Source organism: Cydia pomonella, chromosome 4, assembly GCF_033807575.1.
Source record: "Cydia pomonella isolate Wapato2018A chromosome 4, ilCydPomo1, whole genome shotgun sequence".
Lineage (NCBI taxonomy): Eukaryota > Metazoa > Arthropoda > Insecta > Lepidoptera > Tortricidae > Cydia > Cydia pomonella.
In genome coordinates, this window is record NC_084706.1 from 7,048,388 (window position 1) to 7,066,557 (window position 18,170).

Here is an 18,170-nt window from a genome sequence, read left to right on the forward strand (position 1 = left end):
CACATTTCAAATAGGTTGCCTTGTTAAATTGCGTATTTTTTAACTTTTTTATTTGTTTTTTAATCTTATATTATTTATAAAAAAATGAAAGCTTGTTTTATATTTAATCTAACTGTAATAGCCTTCGTTGCCTAGGTTAACGAGTGAGTGACTAGGGCGTTAGATCAGCTTAGTATAAGTCAGTACATAGGCCCAACCAAGCGGTGTCGCCTACATACATTTCTGCACTTATTTCCACTAGTATGTCTATATTTTTTGCGGAGGTTGATTTACCGATTAAGGGATCCGCCATAAGCATCAGCACGCCGGAGAAAATGATGTGAAGGCCAAGTGCAGCAGGGAAGCGGTCCGGGGGCGCGGCGGTGGCCAGCACCAGCGGGAACAGCACCTGCACGGAGCAGCGCACCACGCCCGACGCCACCGTCACGCTGAACACCCACCACAGGTCGGTACCGCTAACCAACGCTGGAACCAATATAAACATCAAATAATTCATTTTAACCGCTTGTTACACCTAAGTCTCTATTTATTACTCGGTATGTTTGGGAGAAAATAGATAATTTAACTGAATATACAAATCATACATAGTTAAAGCCAGGTATTCCCGAGAAACTTTAAGATTTATATATAAGATTCCGGTGCCCAAATGGAATGTTATATTACAATTTTAATAAATCATGGTAAATTTTGATCAATTAACAAAATAAAATGGGTATTTAATAGATTAAATTTTCCTTCTAATGTAACCATCAACAGAGTAATTTATGAAGTGTAATATCAGTATATTTTTCCTCCGTTAACTAACTGGATTAAACAATAGGCGAAGTTTATCGGTATAATTGGATAACAACCAGTTTAAATTCTTGCGTTTTCATTTTAAGATTGGTCTATTATAATTGTGAAATTTGTCTTTGTCACACAATTCAAGTTCAGCTTCAATACGGCTAATCAAACCTTTCCTTCAATAATAGATTTTAGCATCGGTTTTAGGGCTGATGAATTGAGATTGTTCTAGTTTCTACATCCTAGACCTAAATATTCTATTAGGTAATTAAAAACTATCAATTAACCAATGACTTCGGAGTGTTGTAACATTCAATGCGCAGATTTTTTTATGTATTGGATTAAGGATGTTTAGTAGCGTTGTTTTAAAATAGTATTTTGAGTGAGTTTTTATATCCCAGATACTAAAATGACAGTTCCATTGGCCAATTTACTACCCAATCATCCTACTTTTATAGATACCTAAAAATGTTGTACAAAAAAAAAATTGCATGACTTGAGTGCGGTGACTGCTGTCATTTTACCACCGCGCCCAAGTTATGCGAAAGAAAAGAGGAAAAAAGTAGTAAGAGATCGGTTGGACAAATTGGGGTAATCAAACTGTCATTTTTGTATCTGGGATATAAAAACAATAATAATTAATAATAATTCAGCCTATATACGTCCCACTGCTGGGCACAGGCCTCCTCTCATGTGCGAGAGGGCTCGGGCTATAGTCCCCATGCTAGCCCAATGCGGATTGGGGACTGCACATACACCTTTGAATTTCTTCGCAGATGTATGCAGGTTTCCTCACGATGTTTTCCTTCACCGAAAAGCTAGTGGTAAATATCAAATGATATTTCGTACATAAGTTCCGAAAAACTCATTGGTACAAGCCAGGATTTGAACCCGCGTAATAACAAGATAATATAAAAACAAGGTTTATGAAAAAACATTGGTCACTCAACTTACCAATCCGCAGTAATATTGTTATACAAGTGCCACCAAAAAACAACTTTCTGCTGTCTACAGCAATGAAGAAAGTGATTATGGCAAGAAGGAACCTTGCTAGTAAATCAGCTATAGCGCCCGCCATCACGCATGTTGCTACTTCCATCTGGAATAAACATCATATAGGTTTGTTACGTACCGGTTTAGACACTGTATATATTTATAAATAAATGGGCCCTGGAGGGAAAGTACATTACAACCTTAAGTTAACTCATTATATATTGTATTACTTAAGGGAAACATTCTTTTCATTTCTAATGCGTTGAAAGTGGGTCGTTGTTGTACTAAAAAGTGTTCAGAAAATAATACGTTTTTACTCTAGAGCACTGTACTTTCTAAATACATTTTTTTTATTTAAAATGCATTTGATGTACATTTTCCATTCCGATAAATAACTCTCTAATCCATATTTTGACCTAAATTGTTAAATGAAAGTACCCTCAAGAAATACTGCTAAAGTTTATACTCAGCCATGTTTTTTCAAATGCACATGATGTATAAAACTTTCCTCGTATTCGAAAAGAAAAGTAGAGTGTATAACCCTGGTGAGAGGCACTATTTCAGTCTCGGACTATTTAAAACTACTAAAGTACTTCGACAGAAATTACTGCCTATCATCCCTTGTTTAACAATCTGCTATTTATTATTTAAAAAAAATGCATTCAAAGCTTCTTTTACAATTCGCTTATCTAAAAATATTCTTGTGTACTAAATTTTAGATTTTATGTATATATTGTACCTACGACAGACAAGTGTAAAGACCTAATGTTTCTTGGAGAAATTTTAACATTAACTATAACTGTATCGACTTGTGGAATAAAAAGCCAAATTGAATTTTTTGGAATTTTTGCTCGCTTCGATTCCCGAGCGAGACATGCCAATTTTACTTTTTTTAAATGCATTTTTGTATCTCTTTTAAAATATAAGAATGATTTCGTTGAGAAAAATGAGCTAAATTAAGATTTAAAATGTATAAATATATACAATATATACAGGAATACCTGCTAATAGGTACTATATATGCGTATGCAAACCGCTTTAGATGATATTTGACATGGAGATCAGTTTAGATCCCCGAAAAAGACATAATAGTTGTAAGGACGTAATAGGTTTTTATCACGGAAATCATTATGCTGATATCATTTGAAGATGAACGAAACAGTTTAAAATACACAAAGCTCCGCTAAAATAAAAACACGTACCTTGCTGAATCCATAAGAAAAGAGTAGCATAGGCTCCATAGCCAGGTAAGTTACATCCGAGACGAATGCAAACCCCAAGCCCAATAACGTACTCACAAAACGGGGATCTTTTAATAAATCCACTTCGACGTTTTCGCAGATCATTTTACTGTAAACAATCATACGATTTCAGACAAATTATTCTCAGCTTTATTAAAATGTACTTATACAATAGTATTGTATACAATCGTGACAAAATACAGAGCTTTTCAGTCGAGTACCATATTTAGGCAACGAAGCTTGCTGAGTTGCCTAAGTGAGGTACGAAATTGAAAAGCTTGATTATATCATTATTGTATACAATACTTTTCTACGAGTCTTCAAAAATCATATCTTTTTTACTATATAATCTAAATAAGTAATGAAAATTAGTAAGTATCTACTTAGACAAAAAAACATAAACGCGCGAGGTCCCGCCCGCCCGTCCCCCGTTCTAAGGGAGTGCGGCGGCAAATGAGTGGTAATTTTTTTTATAGTTGACTACAGCGTATCGAAAGAAAGTGTATAGTTGAATACATACATGAAAAGAATGCAGTTATAGTTTGGTTTACGAAATCTTAACTCATCCAGTCGACGAGTAGAAAAAAAATTATTGATTTGAAGTCTCAATTTCGTTAATGTCTGCATAAACTATGTGCTTGTATTTTATATGCATGGAAGTTGCAAACAAACTTTTTTAGTACCGAATTGAGAATCTTGACCGTTCTCATTTACCCCACGAGCTTGTCTCAATTATTACGATAGAAAAAGTAGTAGCGAATATTATGTAAACTGGCTTGTAGGTGTATGTTGTTGTTTGTTGTATGTAATAATCGGGCGGAAACCTTATTATTCTTTTGGACCCGGGTATGTCCTTAAACTACGTCCAAAAGAGAGATATGGGCACTGTGAATGTCATCATACGTTATGTTTATGTGCAGATATAGAAGTTTTTGTGGCACAAACGAGTGTTTGACAAAATAAAAACATCGATAAGTCAGTCATAGATTAATAATTAAAAGGTGTAACTTCTACTTGCTGTAAATTACCGAGAAGTATCAAGAATGAAAATCAATTACAAATTGGTACTTAATTTCTTTATTAACTGCATATATTTAGCACTTAAAAATAAAAACTTAAACTGTAGTATACAATGCCAAAGGAATACCAAAATACCAACATATCAAAAAAGATATCGAACGTGTTCGCGGTTGCTATCTTTTCATACAATGTTAAAAATATCTATAACGTTAAGGTAGCATCGATAACGGACATGTCGATATTTCATTTTGGTAATCACTTTTTCTGCCACCAAAACTTCTATGTCTGGTTATGTGGTAGAGCACAGCACCGCGGATGTCATTCCAGATCTAGAGCAGAGCCCAACTGGGGAAGTGCCTCCATCTTACAGAAAACGGCAGCCAAATAACACTAGACCCTACTTATAGTGTTGTGTTCCTGCCGGTGAGTAAAGTTGCCAGAGCTGCGAGGGTGCGGAGTGTTAGGGTCGACAGCGCGCATGTAACTCCTCTGGGGTTGTAGGCGTCCATAGGCTACGGAGACTGGTTACCATCAAGCGGGCCGTATGCTTGTTTGCCACCGACGTAATAAATAAATAAAAAACAAAGTAGCGCAGGCTGCGCCGGTCCATCGACGCAAGCTCCTGACGACACTCCTCGATACGGAGTGAAACATGTCGAGCGTTTTCAACTTAAAATACGTGAGTGACCCGTTTTAACAAATTTAATATTTCTACGTCTCACGGAAGATTTAGAAATTTTAATTATTTACCTATATATTTTATGTAATTAAGAGATGATGATGATGATCTTTCCGGCCGATTTCGACCATGGCGACCACTTCGACTCCTAGTTAGCTCGGCGCTCATGCGCCCGAAGATGGCTGACATAGCCGATCTTTGAGGTGAACCCCCGCGCACATTGAGGGCACGTGAGGACACCAGCTAGGTAGTGGTAGTGAATGGACGCAGGCTGGCGCGTTTTCAGCTCGTCGCGTTTAGCGTCGAGGTCAGCTTTACGTTGCTCCTCGAAATCGCGCACATTGCCCTGCACCAGCCTGCGCCACTCAGGACGATGTGCTGCCAAACCTTCCCACCGAGAGGCGTCAATGTTGCATCTTTTCATGTGTCTTTTCTGAACATCTTTGTATCGGAGGAGTTGTCCGCCAACTTTCCGCTTACCCTCCTCTAGTTCAGAATAAAAGATGCGCTTCGCCACTCTCTCCTCCGGCATACGCGATACGTGACCGCACCACCGAAGCTGTCGACGCATTATGTAAGCCTCTATTCCACCGACCTTGGCTCGTCGCAGAACTTCGGTATTCCGTACTCGATCAGACCATCTGATGTTCATGATCTTACGCAAGCATATGAGGTGGAACCTGTCTAAGGTACGAATGTGATGACGGTACACGCACCACGTCTCGGAAGAGTATAAAAGGTTTGGCAGCACGATCGCCATGTACACTGAAATTTTGGTGGCCAGTTTTAAATCGTGCGAGCAGAAGACCTTCGAAACTAGTTTCCCAAACGCTGCAGCTGCCGCACCGATCCTGCTGCTGATCTCAGCGTCAAGGTCACAGTTCGATGTTATAGTGCTCCCCAGATACCGGAATTTGTTGACCTGCTTCAGCACGTCCTCACCAAGCTGTACAGCTAGAGTCTCGTGACCATATGAGTCCAAAGACATCACCTCCGTCTTTTTGACACTAATTTTGAGGCCGTACTTGCAGCAGGCTTGGTGAAAAACAGACATCAGCTGTTGCAGGCCATCTGGGGATTCTGCCAGAAAGCACAGATCGTCAGCATACATGATCTCTGTGATCAATGTATGTGACACTTTCGTTCGCGCCCTAAATCTGGCCAAGTTAAAAACACTGCCATCGGAATTAAGAGAATAATATTGCTGAAGTCATTTAAGTATATTTAAGACGTACTTAAGTGCTTTCAATATTATGAGCCATCCGATTTATTATTTCAATATTTTTCAAACTCATATGTATGATCCCAATTTTATCAACTGTGCTATGAATTTACAACTTTCATTTTTCTTCATACAACATCGGTCTGCCCTCAATCTCCTATTAAATACAAAGTTTCATTTCTCATCATAAGTAATTTAAAAGACGCGAACAAGCTATTAGGTAGCGGTTCTAGAAGTTTTACCTAATTAAGTATAATTATTTTGTACGACGCATTATCTTCCTACCGCAAAATACCGTAAAACGAAGTTACTCTGAAGCATTTTTTATATCAAATATGACACTTTTTGAGCAGAAAAAATATGATTTAACAATCTACAAGATATGAGCAATGATAGTATTTTATGGAAATCTATTTTAATTTAAATAAGTGAAGAGAAAAAAATCTTGAAGTCTCCCCTATTTCTTTTAGTTGTATCCTTGTATCCTTATTACTACTGCAAGTTTCATCGAAAATATATGAAACCTTACAATCTTTCTCACAAAACACTATAAAATTATTTGGTTTTCTTGCTTTTTGCAAATTCATAAAACTATGCCTCACTTCCTAAAAAAATAAGCCTAAATCTCGCCTAGGTTCCTACCATTACCCCGCTCTCGTCCGTATAGTCAGTGCGGGGCAAGTCACGTTGCTAGACGGACCTGTGCTGCGTTGCGCGCACGAGCAAGCGAAATTCTATTTTAAACGCATATTAGTTCTGCGCGCTCGATTTTTTGCATCGGGTAGTGCGGTGAGGGGTATAATATAAGCTCCGTCGACACGCGCGAGGTCGTTGGCGTCGAGTGCAGCCTTAAGGAGATAACCTTAACAATATGGACCATTTGTATGTTGATCATGAGTACCATGACGCGCACACGAATTTTTGACATACCTAATAAAAATCAATAGAATAATTTATACTCACATTATACTTTTCTGTATCGACTCATGACGCTTCGGTAGCTTCCCTTTTTCTTCGCTCTCATCTGGCAACATTTTTACGATCGCCTCGTCATTCTCATAATTTATTTTGGAAACATTAAGGACATCGCACTTTGACTTAAGCTCTGGAAGTGTTAAATGACATCACAAATGATAGTTAAACGACAATAAGGTAACAGTAACACAATAGGTTATATTTTGATATGTTAGTCTAAAGTTAAATGTTAGGTAGGTAATTGGACAGTGAATAATTTAGACGGTAAAAATGAAGGGAGTGTTACGAAATGACAGAGACACACATACAATTAAGATGTGTTAGTTATTCACAGTTAGTAACTAAACAAAATCGCTAACATGAATATTTTCAAAATTAGCCGTAAATATATATATTGTCTCATTGATTATATATCGTTAAATGAACAGAATAATTAAGAACTCTTTCGGTATCCGTGTATTAACTTATCTGTCACAAGTTTTAATCATATTAGTAAGGTAAAGTCGATTTATAAGATCAAGAGTTTGTAATATACTATGTAAAATCCGTCAATACTTTTGTAAGTGACATACCTGTTTTTCTTATACCAAACTTATTGTGCCATGAAGCACTTTTTAAGACGAACATACCTGTTATGCTAGCATCTGGGTTTTTAATCATGTGCCACTGAACTGGGTGCATGACCAGCATGGCGAAGACTAGATGCAAATCCAGGGCCATGATGAGCGCCAGGGTCCACTGCAGCCCGTACTCCGCCAGCAAGTACGTGACCAGTATGGGGAACGTGATGGAAGCTATGCTGCTCATGGTCTGGTTAGCGCTCATCATGGCAGTCCGTCTTTTAGTAAAATAACAGTTGAATGCTGTGAAGCTAACGGGAATCATCATGCCGAATCCGGCACCTGAAATTTTTTACAAACATTACACAGACGTAATGTTTGGTTTATTTAAAATCTTTACCATTCATTTTGCAATAATAACATTACTGTGGCCATCGTATACGGGAAAGTTACGTTGAATGACTGCATCATATACCTTTCAAAGTAAGAAACCTTAGATAGAAAGGCCTATTCAAATAGTAATATCTTGTCATCAATTTGTTATGGAAATGATATCAATTTGTTTTAATCATATACATAACAAATGAATATCTGAATAGGCCTAACGAACTTTAAAAAATCTAGTTGCAATTTGCTACTGATACGGTTAGATGAGTTTCCCAAACGCAGTTATTCCTTGCAGCTAATTTTCTTTTCGCCGTTATTCATAGGCGAAAATTTTCCCACATTTTAAATTTCCCTGTCTTACTATTTCTCGATAGCGACTTTCATGATCGCATATGTTCACAAACGCATTTTTCACAATATTTCCCTAAAGCAATTATTAACATGCTTGCATTTGTTTACAAACGCGTTTTGTTATAATTCCCTAGAATATCAAATATCAAATATCAAATATCAAACATTTATTCAGCAAATAGGCCACAGGGGCACTTTTACATGTCCATTTTTACAAACAATACTTTAAAAAAAAAACAATTACTAATATCGAATCTATGAAATAATAAATACTTTATTAGAGATGTATACTGTCTCTAAATGTCAAATTACACAAAAAAAACTATGAAAAAAAAAAACCATAAAATACTAAAATTCTTTAGAGATGTATAAGTCTCTAAGTGTCAGAGATAAAATATAAAAATATATATTAAATTATCCTTAGAGATGTAGAGGGTCGCCAAGGCTTGAATTCTTATATAAATAATTAAAAGACAAAAAAATTAAAACAGACAAGAACCGAATGAAGTGTCTCACGTTAATGTCACTCAAAAGTAAAGTTACATACTTTAACATAACCTGTACCCCGTGTAAGCTTAAACAGACCGGTCTCCACAAACAGCACCCGTTCACGAGTATGACGTGTATCTCAGCCATCGCCTCCCTCAACCTTCATTCGGGAAAGTGGCGACCCGATCAACGACGCCACCGTAAGTAAAGACTTTTAAGCGAGCATGACATGTTCAAGCTGCCGGGTTGTATTAATATAAATATAATAAATAAAAAAAGTGAGATACAACATTTGTGCTTGTAAGTTACATTAAAGACGGCATAGCGCCACATAAACGCGACTACATATTATTCATAAGGAGTGCCTACCTATAAAACTAAATTATAAATTTAAATTGACTTAGAGATGTACAGGTCTCTAAGTGTCCAAATCATTAAAATAGGTATTAAAATAAAATGAAATTTAAAATAAAATAAAATTTAAAATAAAATAAAATTTAAAATAAAATAAAATCTTAGAGGTGTATAAGGTCTCTAAGTGTCCAAAACTAAAATAATACAATCAAACGAGAACATGATGTTCTCTTGTGTCAGTTCTACTGGACGCTAGTATGGTTATTTCACAGGAAGAAAACGAAAACACTATTACTGACATTTTTATCATACTATCAAGATCAAGCTCTGGCTTAAAGGCATCCTTATCATCTATGAAATCATTCACAGCATAATACGCCTTACTTAACAAAGAGCTCTTAACGTGTGACTTAAATTTGTTAAGAGGCAAATTCACTATATCAGTGGGAACTTTGTTATAAAAACGTGTACAGTTCCCGACGAAAGACGTACTAACCTTACGGAGGCGGTGGGCGGGCACAGCAAGTTTATGCTTGTTTCTAGTGTTATAGTTATGGATATCACTGTTAAGCTTGAATTCGTTAATGTTTTTCCGAACATACATAATATTCTCAAGTATGTATTGAGATGCAACGGTAAGAATGCTTGCATCTTTAAATTTCTCTCTTAGGGATACTCGAGCGCCCAGTCCATAGATGGAACGTACAGCTCGCTTTTGCAGTACAAATATTGTCTGAATGTCTGCCGCTTTTCCCCACAACAGAATTCCATACGACATAACACTATGGAAGTAACTAAAGTATACCAGCCTGGCCGTCTCTACGTTTGTTAGCTGTCCGATTCTCCTCACTGCATAGGCTGCTGAACTAAGTTTGCCGGCTAAAGTGGCTATATGTGCATGCCATTGCAGTTTTGAGTCTAAAGTGACTCCCAGGAAAACAGTTCGATCTTCAAATTCCAGCGTATCACCTTTTATTTTAATCTTGCTGTTATTTACCTGCTTGACGTTAGGTAGCGTAAATTTGATGCATTTGGTTTTCTTTGCGTTCAAAAGCAAATTGTTTGCCGTAAACCAGTTTAATACGGTAGATAGCGCGTCATTAATGCTCTCGAATCTATTTTCCTTTCTGTTCACTTTAAATATAAGGGAAGTGTCATCTGCAAACAACACTATATCATGTCTTTCTTGCACAACATTTGGTAGGTCATTGATGTATACCAAAAACAGGAAGGGACCAAGAATTGAACCTTGCGGCACTCCGAGGGCTACCGGGGACCCAGCCGATTGAGTTCCATTAATAACTACTCGCTGAGTTCTATTCGAAAGGTACGATGAAACAAGGTCAAGGGCACTAGCTTTTATCCCATAGTGGCTTAATTTTCTCTTTAAATTTTCGTGATCAACGCAATCAAATGCCTTCGACAGATCACAGAAAATTCCAATAGCATCTTGAGCTTTTTCCCAAGCGTCAAAGATGTGTTTTAGAAGTACCACACCGGCGTCAGTAGTTGATCGACCTCTGGTAAAACCAAATTGATTGCTATCAAGCAGTTTATTTCTGTTGAAATGTGACAATAGTTGATTTAGAATAAGTTTCTCGAACACTTTGCTTAATGCCGGTAGTATTGAAATAGGTCTAAAGTTTGTGGAGTCGGTTCTTGTTCCTGATTTAAACAACGGGATAATTTTGCTATGTTTCATAATATCTGGAAAAATTCCAGCATCAATGCATCTGTTGAAAATCTCAGCTAAGTATGGTGCAATCGATTCAATAATGGAATGTAATACTTTGACTGACAGACCCCATAGGTCTTCTGTTTTCTTTATATTTAATGACCTAAAAGTCTTAAGAACTATGTTCGGAGTGACATACGAAAATTTGAAAATTTCTGTACATTCCGCCACATTTGTCTTCAAAATTTCTTCAGCGACGTCTGGCGATGAATTAAGAGACTTTGTTGTTTCTACCGGTATATTCGAGAAAAACCGCTCAAAATGATCTGCCACTTCACGGTCAGAACTTACTAAAGTGTCAGCAATTCGTACGGTGTAGTGCGGATCCTTCATCTTACGTTTTCCAGTTTCATTGCCGATTACTTGCCATACAGTTTTAACTTTATCACTAGAACTTAGGATCTTTTTGGACAAATAATCAGCTTTAGCGGCGACACACATCATCTTAAAAGATTTAGAAAAATTCTTAACGTACTCCAGAAATTCCGGCCTTTTATCAGTTGCTTTTAAATCATACAAGTCGTATAGTCGGCGTCTTTTCTCGTGAATATCCGGCGTAGCCCAGTCGCAAAATTTAGTCTTGGCCTTGCCTTGCACCTTCTTCTGAATGAAACAGGCATCAAATTCCGTTTTAATACAGTTAAACAACTCGGAACTCAAACAGTCAGGGTTATCCTGATTACATGAAAGACAACATAATTGTTTAGTGATTTTACGATTGAATAAATCTAGGCGCTTTTCGGAAATCGGCCTGCACATGGTATCTTGAGGAATTTCTTCAGTTTTCCCGCTGAAAGACGCTTTTAATCCACAGTGATCAGAACTTAGGTTGTTAATAACAGATTTACTAATAGCATCCTTGTTACTAAAGATGTTATCTATACATGTAGCACTGGTTGCTGTGATTCGAGTAGGCTCACAAAATACATTGACTAAATTGAAGGATTTAAAAGTATTTAATAACCTTCCACAAAATGGCGAATTTTCAAGTAAGTTAATATTAAAATCGCCACACACAATTATATTTTTCGGAGTTCTAAAAATACTACTAAGTACTTCATCTATGACCGATTCAAATAAGTTATAGTCCGCCGATGGGGGCCTGTACACGCATACAATTATAAATTGTTCCAACTCAACACAGGAAAGTTCTATATGCCGTTCCACAGACATGTCAACAATGTCTCTACGTTCCTTACTTTTTAAATTATGTTTCACCATTATCAATGACCCGCCGCGATTGCAGGATTTCCTAAAAAAAGAACTTACTATATTATGATTATTGAAATTAAACATAAACTCATGACCTTTAAGCCAGTGTTCAGTAATACAGAGAACGTCAATATTATCGGACTGTAAAAACAAACCAATTTCAAGTTCCTTACAGGCAAATCCTTGGATATTTTGGTGAACTAAGTTCAATAAATCGGTTTTACTAAACATACTAGCATCGCAGTGATCAATAGGAACGGAGCCGGCTGGTGCACACGTTGTCGTAGCGGTTAGTTTAAATTCAAATCTCCAGACGGCTCCATCTCAAAACCTACGCTACCAAGGCGTAAAATACTACGTGACTTAAGGCTATTAGACGCCGCGCTAGCCACGACGGGGTCTTCAATATTATATGCTAACAGGTTAGCACACTCTACTAGACATCTTCTGGGTAGGTAGGTTCTTTTATGGGACATAACAAAATCTTGTATAAATTTATTCGTATCAAAATACGAAATCGTACTACTGTACAAGGAAAGGTTATACAATAAAGAATTGTAGTGAAATACCCTTTTATTGACCTTGCTCGACATTCTATATGGGAGCGCACAGATAATTATTTTTGCAACCTCTCTCTGGTCAATCGCCGACAGCGTAGCGGATAATTTTAAAATATCTCGCTTAGTACAGTCTATACTATTCCCTAAGAAAACAATAAGCGTGGAGGCGCGGTCAAACTCGCCTGTAGAAATACATTCTATCAGTCGATCGGCGGAGGTCCCCGGGTGACAGTTGTTGAGGACGCCCTGCGACAAGCGCTCCGCCAGCAGCGCGCCAAGGCCGGAGCCCACCTCGTCAGAGTATAGGATGGTGCGGCGGGGGCCGCCGCGCGGGCTCGGGGCGCGGCGCAAGGGCGGCGCCCGAGCCGGGGCGGACGGCGCGGGCGCGCGGCCTGCCGGGGAGCACGGTGGCGGGGCCGCCGGCTCCACGAGGCTCGGCGGCGGGGCCGCCGGCACCACGAGGCTCGGCAGCGAGGCCGCCGGCTCCACGAAGGGCAGCGGCGTCGGAGCTGGCTCGACATAGGTCAGCAGCGACAAAGCCAGCTTGACAAGGCTCGGCGGCGACGGAGCCAGCTCGACAAGGCACGCCCGCTCAATAAGGCTCGGCGGTGATGAACACATATTAAGTAAGTTTCTCGGTAAATATAAAGTTATTTAGTTATTTTGTCCGGAATCCTAATTGAATAGATCAAGATTACCTAACTGCAAATGTCATAACCTGTACCCCTAGTGTAATTTTAGTCGACAGCGAAACGTGACGTACGCGTTTGCGTTAAGTCTCATTTTGTACGGGTTTTTGAACAGCGCGCCAAGCGGGACGTTTTGGAAAGTCAAAAATCTCATACAAAATGACACTTAACGCAAACGCGTACGTCACGTTTCGCTGTCGATAATATTTACACTAGGGGTACTGTATACCTATCTAAAAGTTATTTCAACTTTTCACATATGTATTTCCAAAACAGTGATGTGTTGTTAAATATATTTATTTTCATTTAACACTCATAATCGCAATTACGATTAGATTTCCTCCGTCGTGAGTACAATATAAATATAATGTATAATGGTAATAAATGTAATTCAAAATATAATTCCGTAGGCAAAATGACAAAAATCTAACCCTGTTCATTTTGTTGTCTGTGTACGGTCAGCTGCAAATGTTATATCGATACAAAACATCAACGTGCCAAAAATACACTACCTTAATGAGGACAATGAGGTTGTGTATTCATATTTATGGCGTTCTGATTGTATCCATATATTTGTAATTGACCATACCTGTCGTTGTTGTCCGCAACAACATACATTAGAAAATTAATACTTATGGATTATAAACAATTTTTTCCTTCCCTTTATTCATTTAAAGTATTATGATTATTTTTACATAAATTTCAATTCGACTATTTTCCAAATTATATAATATATATATATATATATCCATTCACCCCCCACCTCTGCTGGCCGTGGACATTAAATTACACGTCAAGAGAAAAACGCAACAGTGGGAGAAAACGTTTAGGAAATATAACTACGGAAAAAAAACACAACAAGGAAAAAAAAAGAATTTAGAAATTAACTGCAGGTTAAAATTCAGACAAAAAAATACTAGAAAGAAAAGCAAAGCGACTGTAAAAATAAGCTGCAAAGGAAAAAAGTGACTAGGATAATTGCTTTCGGGAAAAAATGCGAAAAGAAAATTAGCTGCAAGGAATAACTGCGTTTGGGAAACTCATCTAACAAATCGGCCTATATATGGGAAGACTATAATATATGTATACGGTGTAGCGTACTTAGCCTCCTAAGGCCCCTGGTAAAATTTTTGTACATATTCAAAATTTTTTTTTGAACTTTTATATAATAAAAAAAGTTCCAAATTAAAAAAAAAATCATTGAGCATAATTTAATTAGATATACTTTTTTTAAGCTATAAATTACCTCTAATGACTCCGAACGTGAAAACAAGCTGATAGGTGCGCTGAACAAAAATAGTCAAGACGTCTCCGAGAACGAAGAGCCCAGCTCCAATCAAGCCCACTTGTCTGAAGGAATACCTCTTTAGAGCTATGCCACTTAGGAATCCTGAAAATAGCGATTATTTTACTTCTGACTTTACTTAATTTGAAATCCAACTTATATGAACTTTGTAATACATAATAGGTATTATAATAAATATATATCCTCAATGCGACTGTTTAATGAAGAATAAGCAGCCGGACCACGAGTTGGCATTTGACATTGAGGTTAGTGTCTGCGTGAACTCCCAAATATATCAGTGCGAGTGAGATGGACTGCGATCTAGTTCACGCCGACGCTAACGCCAATGCCAAAAATGCCAACTCGTGGTACCTAACCGTGTAGGTTTTGTTAGTAAATACGAGTATATACCTAGTTAGTATATGAAAAGTAACCTTCTTTTGTTTTTAAACGTCAAATTGTGACACAACGTCTTGGCATTCAACCATCAAATAGTAATAGATTCATAATTTGTTTTAAGCTGTGTAAACCTACGAATAAAACAAATTGACTGCAATTAACTTTTTCATTGCAAGTTTGAGAAAAGCACTATACAAATCTCTCTATAGTAATGTGCTTTTATTATCCGTCTTGTTTTCAGAAGAGATTAGAATTATGATTTTTAGTATTTCGTACCGGAGAGTGCTAACAGGAATCCTATTAACTCCTCTGGCCATCTGTCTGGCTGTCTGTCAGCGAGCTGTATGTAAAGAACCCTTGACATATATCTAAGAACGGGCCTTACGGGCAATAAGTATGGGGCCAGTACAGCGGTATAACGCACACGAATTCGATCTAATCGTGCAGTCTCTCGCCACAACGCGGTTGGTTGATGAGTTCGCATCACGCGCGCGATTGGTCACAACTAATTGCGTTAAGACTGCACGATTGGCTCGAATTCGCAAGTGACGCCACTGAACTAGCACCATTCTTAGTGGTTCTATCACTATAACGGTTAGACATGGATATAAAAACTTCAAGCTTGGTGTGTTTATTAATGAAAGTATTAATAACCACAACAATACGTTGATCAAAAATAACGTTATAAAAACTTGTACGTTGGTGCAGAAGTCAGAATCGCACCTGGCTGGTGTTCCAACGTTATTTTGAATGACGAATATTTACATAAAGTAGATAATAGAGACGTGATTCTAACCTAAATATAAGTAATATACGTTTCATGTATGTATATGTATCTATAGAAAGACAAAAATTCCGCGAATAACTAAAATTCGCAGAATTTACTGCATTGATTACTTCTTCCCTTCCCACTGTCACTCATTGTAATAAATTAATACTAATCAATAAATAGTCAATGAATGACAATGTCTCACACGCATCGACATGGGAATAGAGATCTATTAAATCTTGCAGCATCGGTCCTTTTGCCCCATCAGCGCCGATCAACCGATTTGTACTAAATAGGTCGCTCACAGCAATTGGGGTCAGTAACATGATACTCATAGACATTCGAGCTAGCCAAGACTAGGCCAAGAAAGTACAGCCGAAAGAAATTACGTTAATTAATTGCGGGTCAAAAGGCGGTCGAATAAAATTGTTCAATTCCAATCAATCTATTTAAACACACCAGCGTCATATTAATTTACGTTGTCAATAAAGTATTAAGGTTCCGTAAAATAGTCTTAGAAAATTTGGAATGTTTTTTTAAGTATTCATGTTCAGATGAATTGATATTGAGCAGAATATCCTACCTAACATGTACTTATTGGTAAATCAACATTAAGAGATATTTTATTATATATGAAAATTAAAAATTTATTATATGAGCAATGAATTAGGAGGAAACGATACCCTATAGTCAGAGTTATGGGTAGTATAGAGACGCAAAACCACTTTTAAAAAGAGAGATTAGATTATGATTACCTAACAAAATATATAGGTATTTATTACCATATATCTGAATACATAATAACATAAATCACGCTCAGCAGAAATGGAACTTTGCAAAGGCAGATTATCCACAGTTATACGCGTCACTATCGTCCATTGACTGGACCCCGCTGTATAATTTAAATAGTGTAGAAGAATGTCTACTTTATTTTTACGTAATCATCAACAACGTTATAACCGAATGGGTGCCTAAAAAAACACAAAAGCCGTGTTCTTTTAGGTACACTTATCCTGAATGGTATAGCGCTGATGTGATTCGTGAAATAAAGTCTAAGGCGGCCCTTCATAAAAAATATAACTCTGAAAAATCCTATAAGAATTATGACGCTTTTGCAAAGTGTAGGGCACGGGTAAAATATTTGATTGAAAGGGCTTATGTGCAATATCAGGAGCGTGTTCAAGCGCATCTGAAAGAGGACCCAAGGGCTTTTTGGAACTATGTAAAGACTAAGACTACGCATGGAAGCACTCAAAAGATTTTTAAGGACGGGATGGCTCTCCACGAGAACAAGTGTGCTAAAGAATTTGCAGAGTTCTTTCAATCTGTGTATAGCACGGTTCCAGCGGAACTAGACGTAAATGCAGCCGTCGCGGAGGCAGAATGCGTGGTAAGCTCGGCGCGAATACACTTTGAAAAGCTGCATCTGGCTGATGTGATGCGAGCTCTGACGAACCTTAAACCAAAGCGCTCGGCCGGACCTGATGGCATCCCGGCTTTTTTATTTAGAGACTGCCGGTATGTGTTAGGTCAGCCGCTTCTACATATTTATAACACTTGTTTGCGTGATGAAGTGTTCCCAGAGTTATGGAAAACAACGCGTGTAGTCCCGGTTCCTAAGGGGGGAGGAGGCCCGGGGGTTGATGGATATAGGCCGGTTGCAGTGTTGTCCACGCCCGCTAAAGCTTTGAGTCAGCGCTACAAAATATTATTTATAAGCAGTTTCAGAGCCAGCTTTCAGACGCGCAACACGGGTTTCGGCCGGGTTGTAGTACAACTAGTAACTTGCTCAGCTACGTGTCCCAGGTTATGCCAGTGGTGGACAGCGGGGGGCAGGTTGACGCCGCCTATTTTGACTTTCGAAAAGCGTTTGACGTCGTCGATAACGACATCCTGCTACGGAAGTTAGCTGGCGTCGGCTTGACTCCTCATTTATTAAAATTCTTTGCGAGTTACATGACTGACAGGCGTCAGTATGTAGAGTACGCGGGGTACAGGTCGGATCCATATTTTGTGAGGTCTGGAGTAAGTCAAGGAAGTAATCTTGGCCCTTTAGAATTTATTATTATGGTAAATGACTTGCCCCAGATTATCAGACATGCAGGATGCTTACTGTTTGCGGATGATTTGAAATTATTTTTACCCATAAACAACGCTGCAGATTGCGCCAGATTCCAGAGCGATATAGACAGTGTAGTTTTATGGAGTGAAAGTAACAAGTTATATTTTAACTCATCCAAGTGTGTGACTATTACTTTTTCTCGTGCGCACAAGCCTATCTATCAGGACTACTATATCCACGCCGAAAATTTAAAAAGAGTGACAGAAGTGAAAGATCTAGGTTTAAAATTTACATCTGATTTGAGATTTCGTGATCACATTAAAAATATTTGTAAAAAAGCTTACAGGATGCTTGGTTTTGTACTGCGTCGATCTCATAGTTTTACGAACATTGGAGCAGTTGCGG

The 18,170-nt window shown here is 38.0% G+C and overlaps 1 protein-coding gene across 2 annotated transcripts in view; it reads right to left on the reverse strand.

Annotated features, from left to right (window-relative positions):
* The window catches only part of LOC133516949 (monocarboxylate transporter 6-like), a 43,687-nt gene that overhangs the window by 3,221 nt on the left and 22,296 nt on the right, over window positions 1–18,170 (reverse strand). The window contains exons 3-8 of one of the 2 annotated variants that reach the window (XM_061850017.1): window positions 14,497–14,640; window positions 7,543–7,815; window positions 6,902–6,962; window positions 2,979–3,126; window positions 1,738–1,882; window positions 274–465 (exon numbers count right to left, since the gene is read on the reverse strand). In XM_061850017.1, the coding sequence (XP_061706001.1) occupies window positions 274–465; window positions 1,738–1,882; window positions 2,979–3,126; window positions 6,902–6,962; window positions 7,543–7,815; window positions 14,497–14,640 (963 nt within the window). Of the gene's footprint in view, window positions 1–273; window positions 466–1,737; window positions 1,883–2,978; window positions 3,127–6,901; window positions 7,044–7,542; window positions 7,816–14,496; window positions 14,641–18,170 lie in introns of both variants that reach the window. The other variant, XM_061850016.1, reaches the window with a different exon arrangement.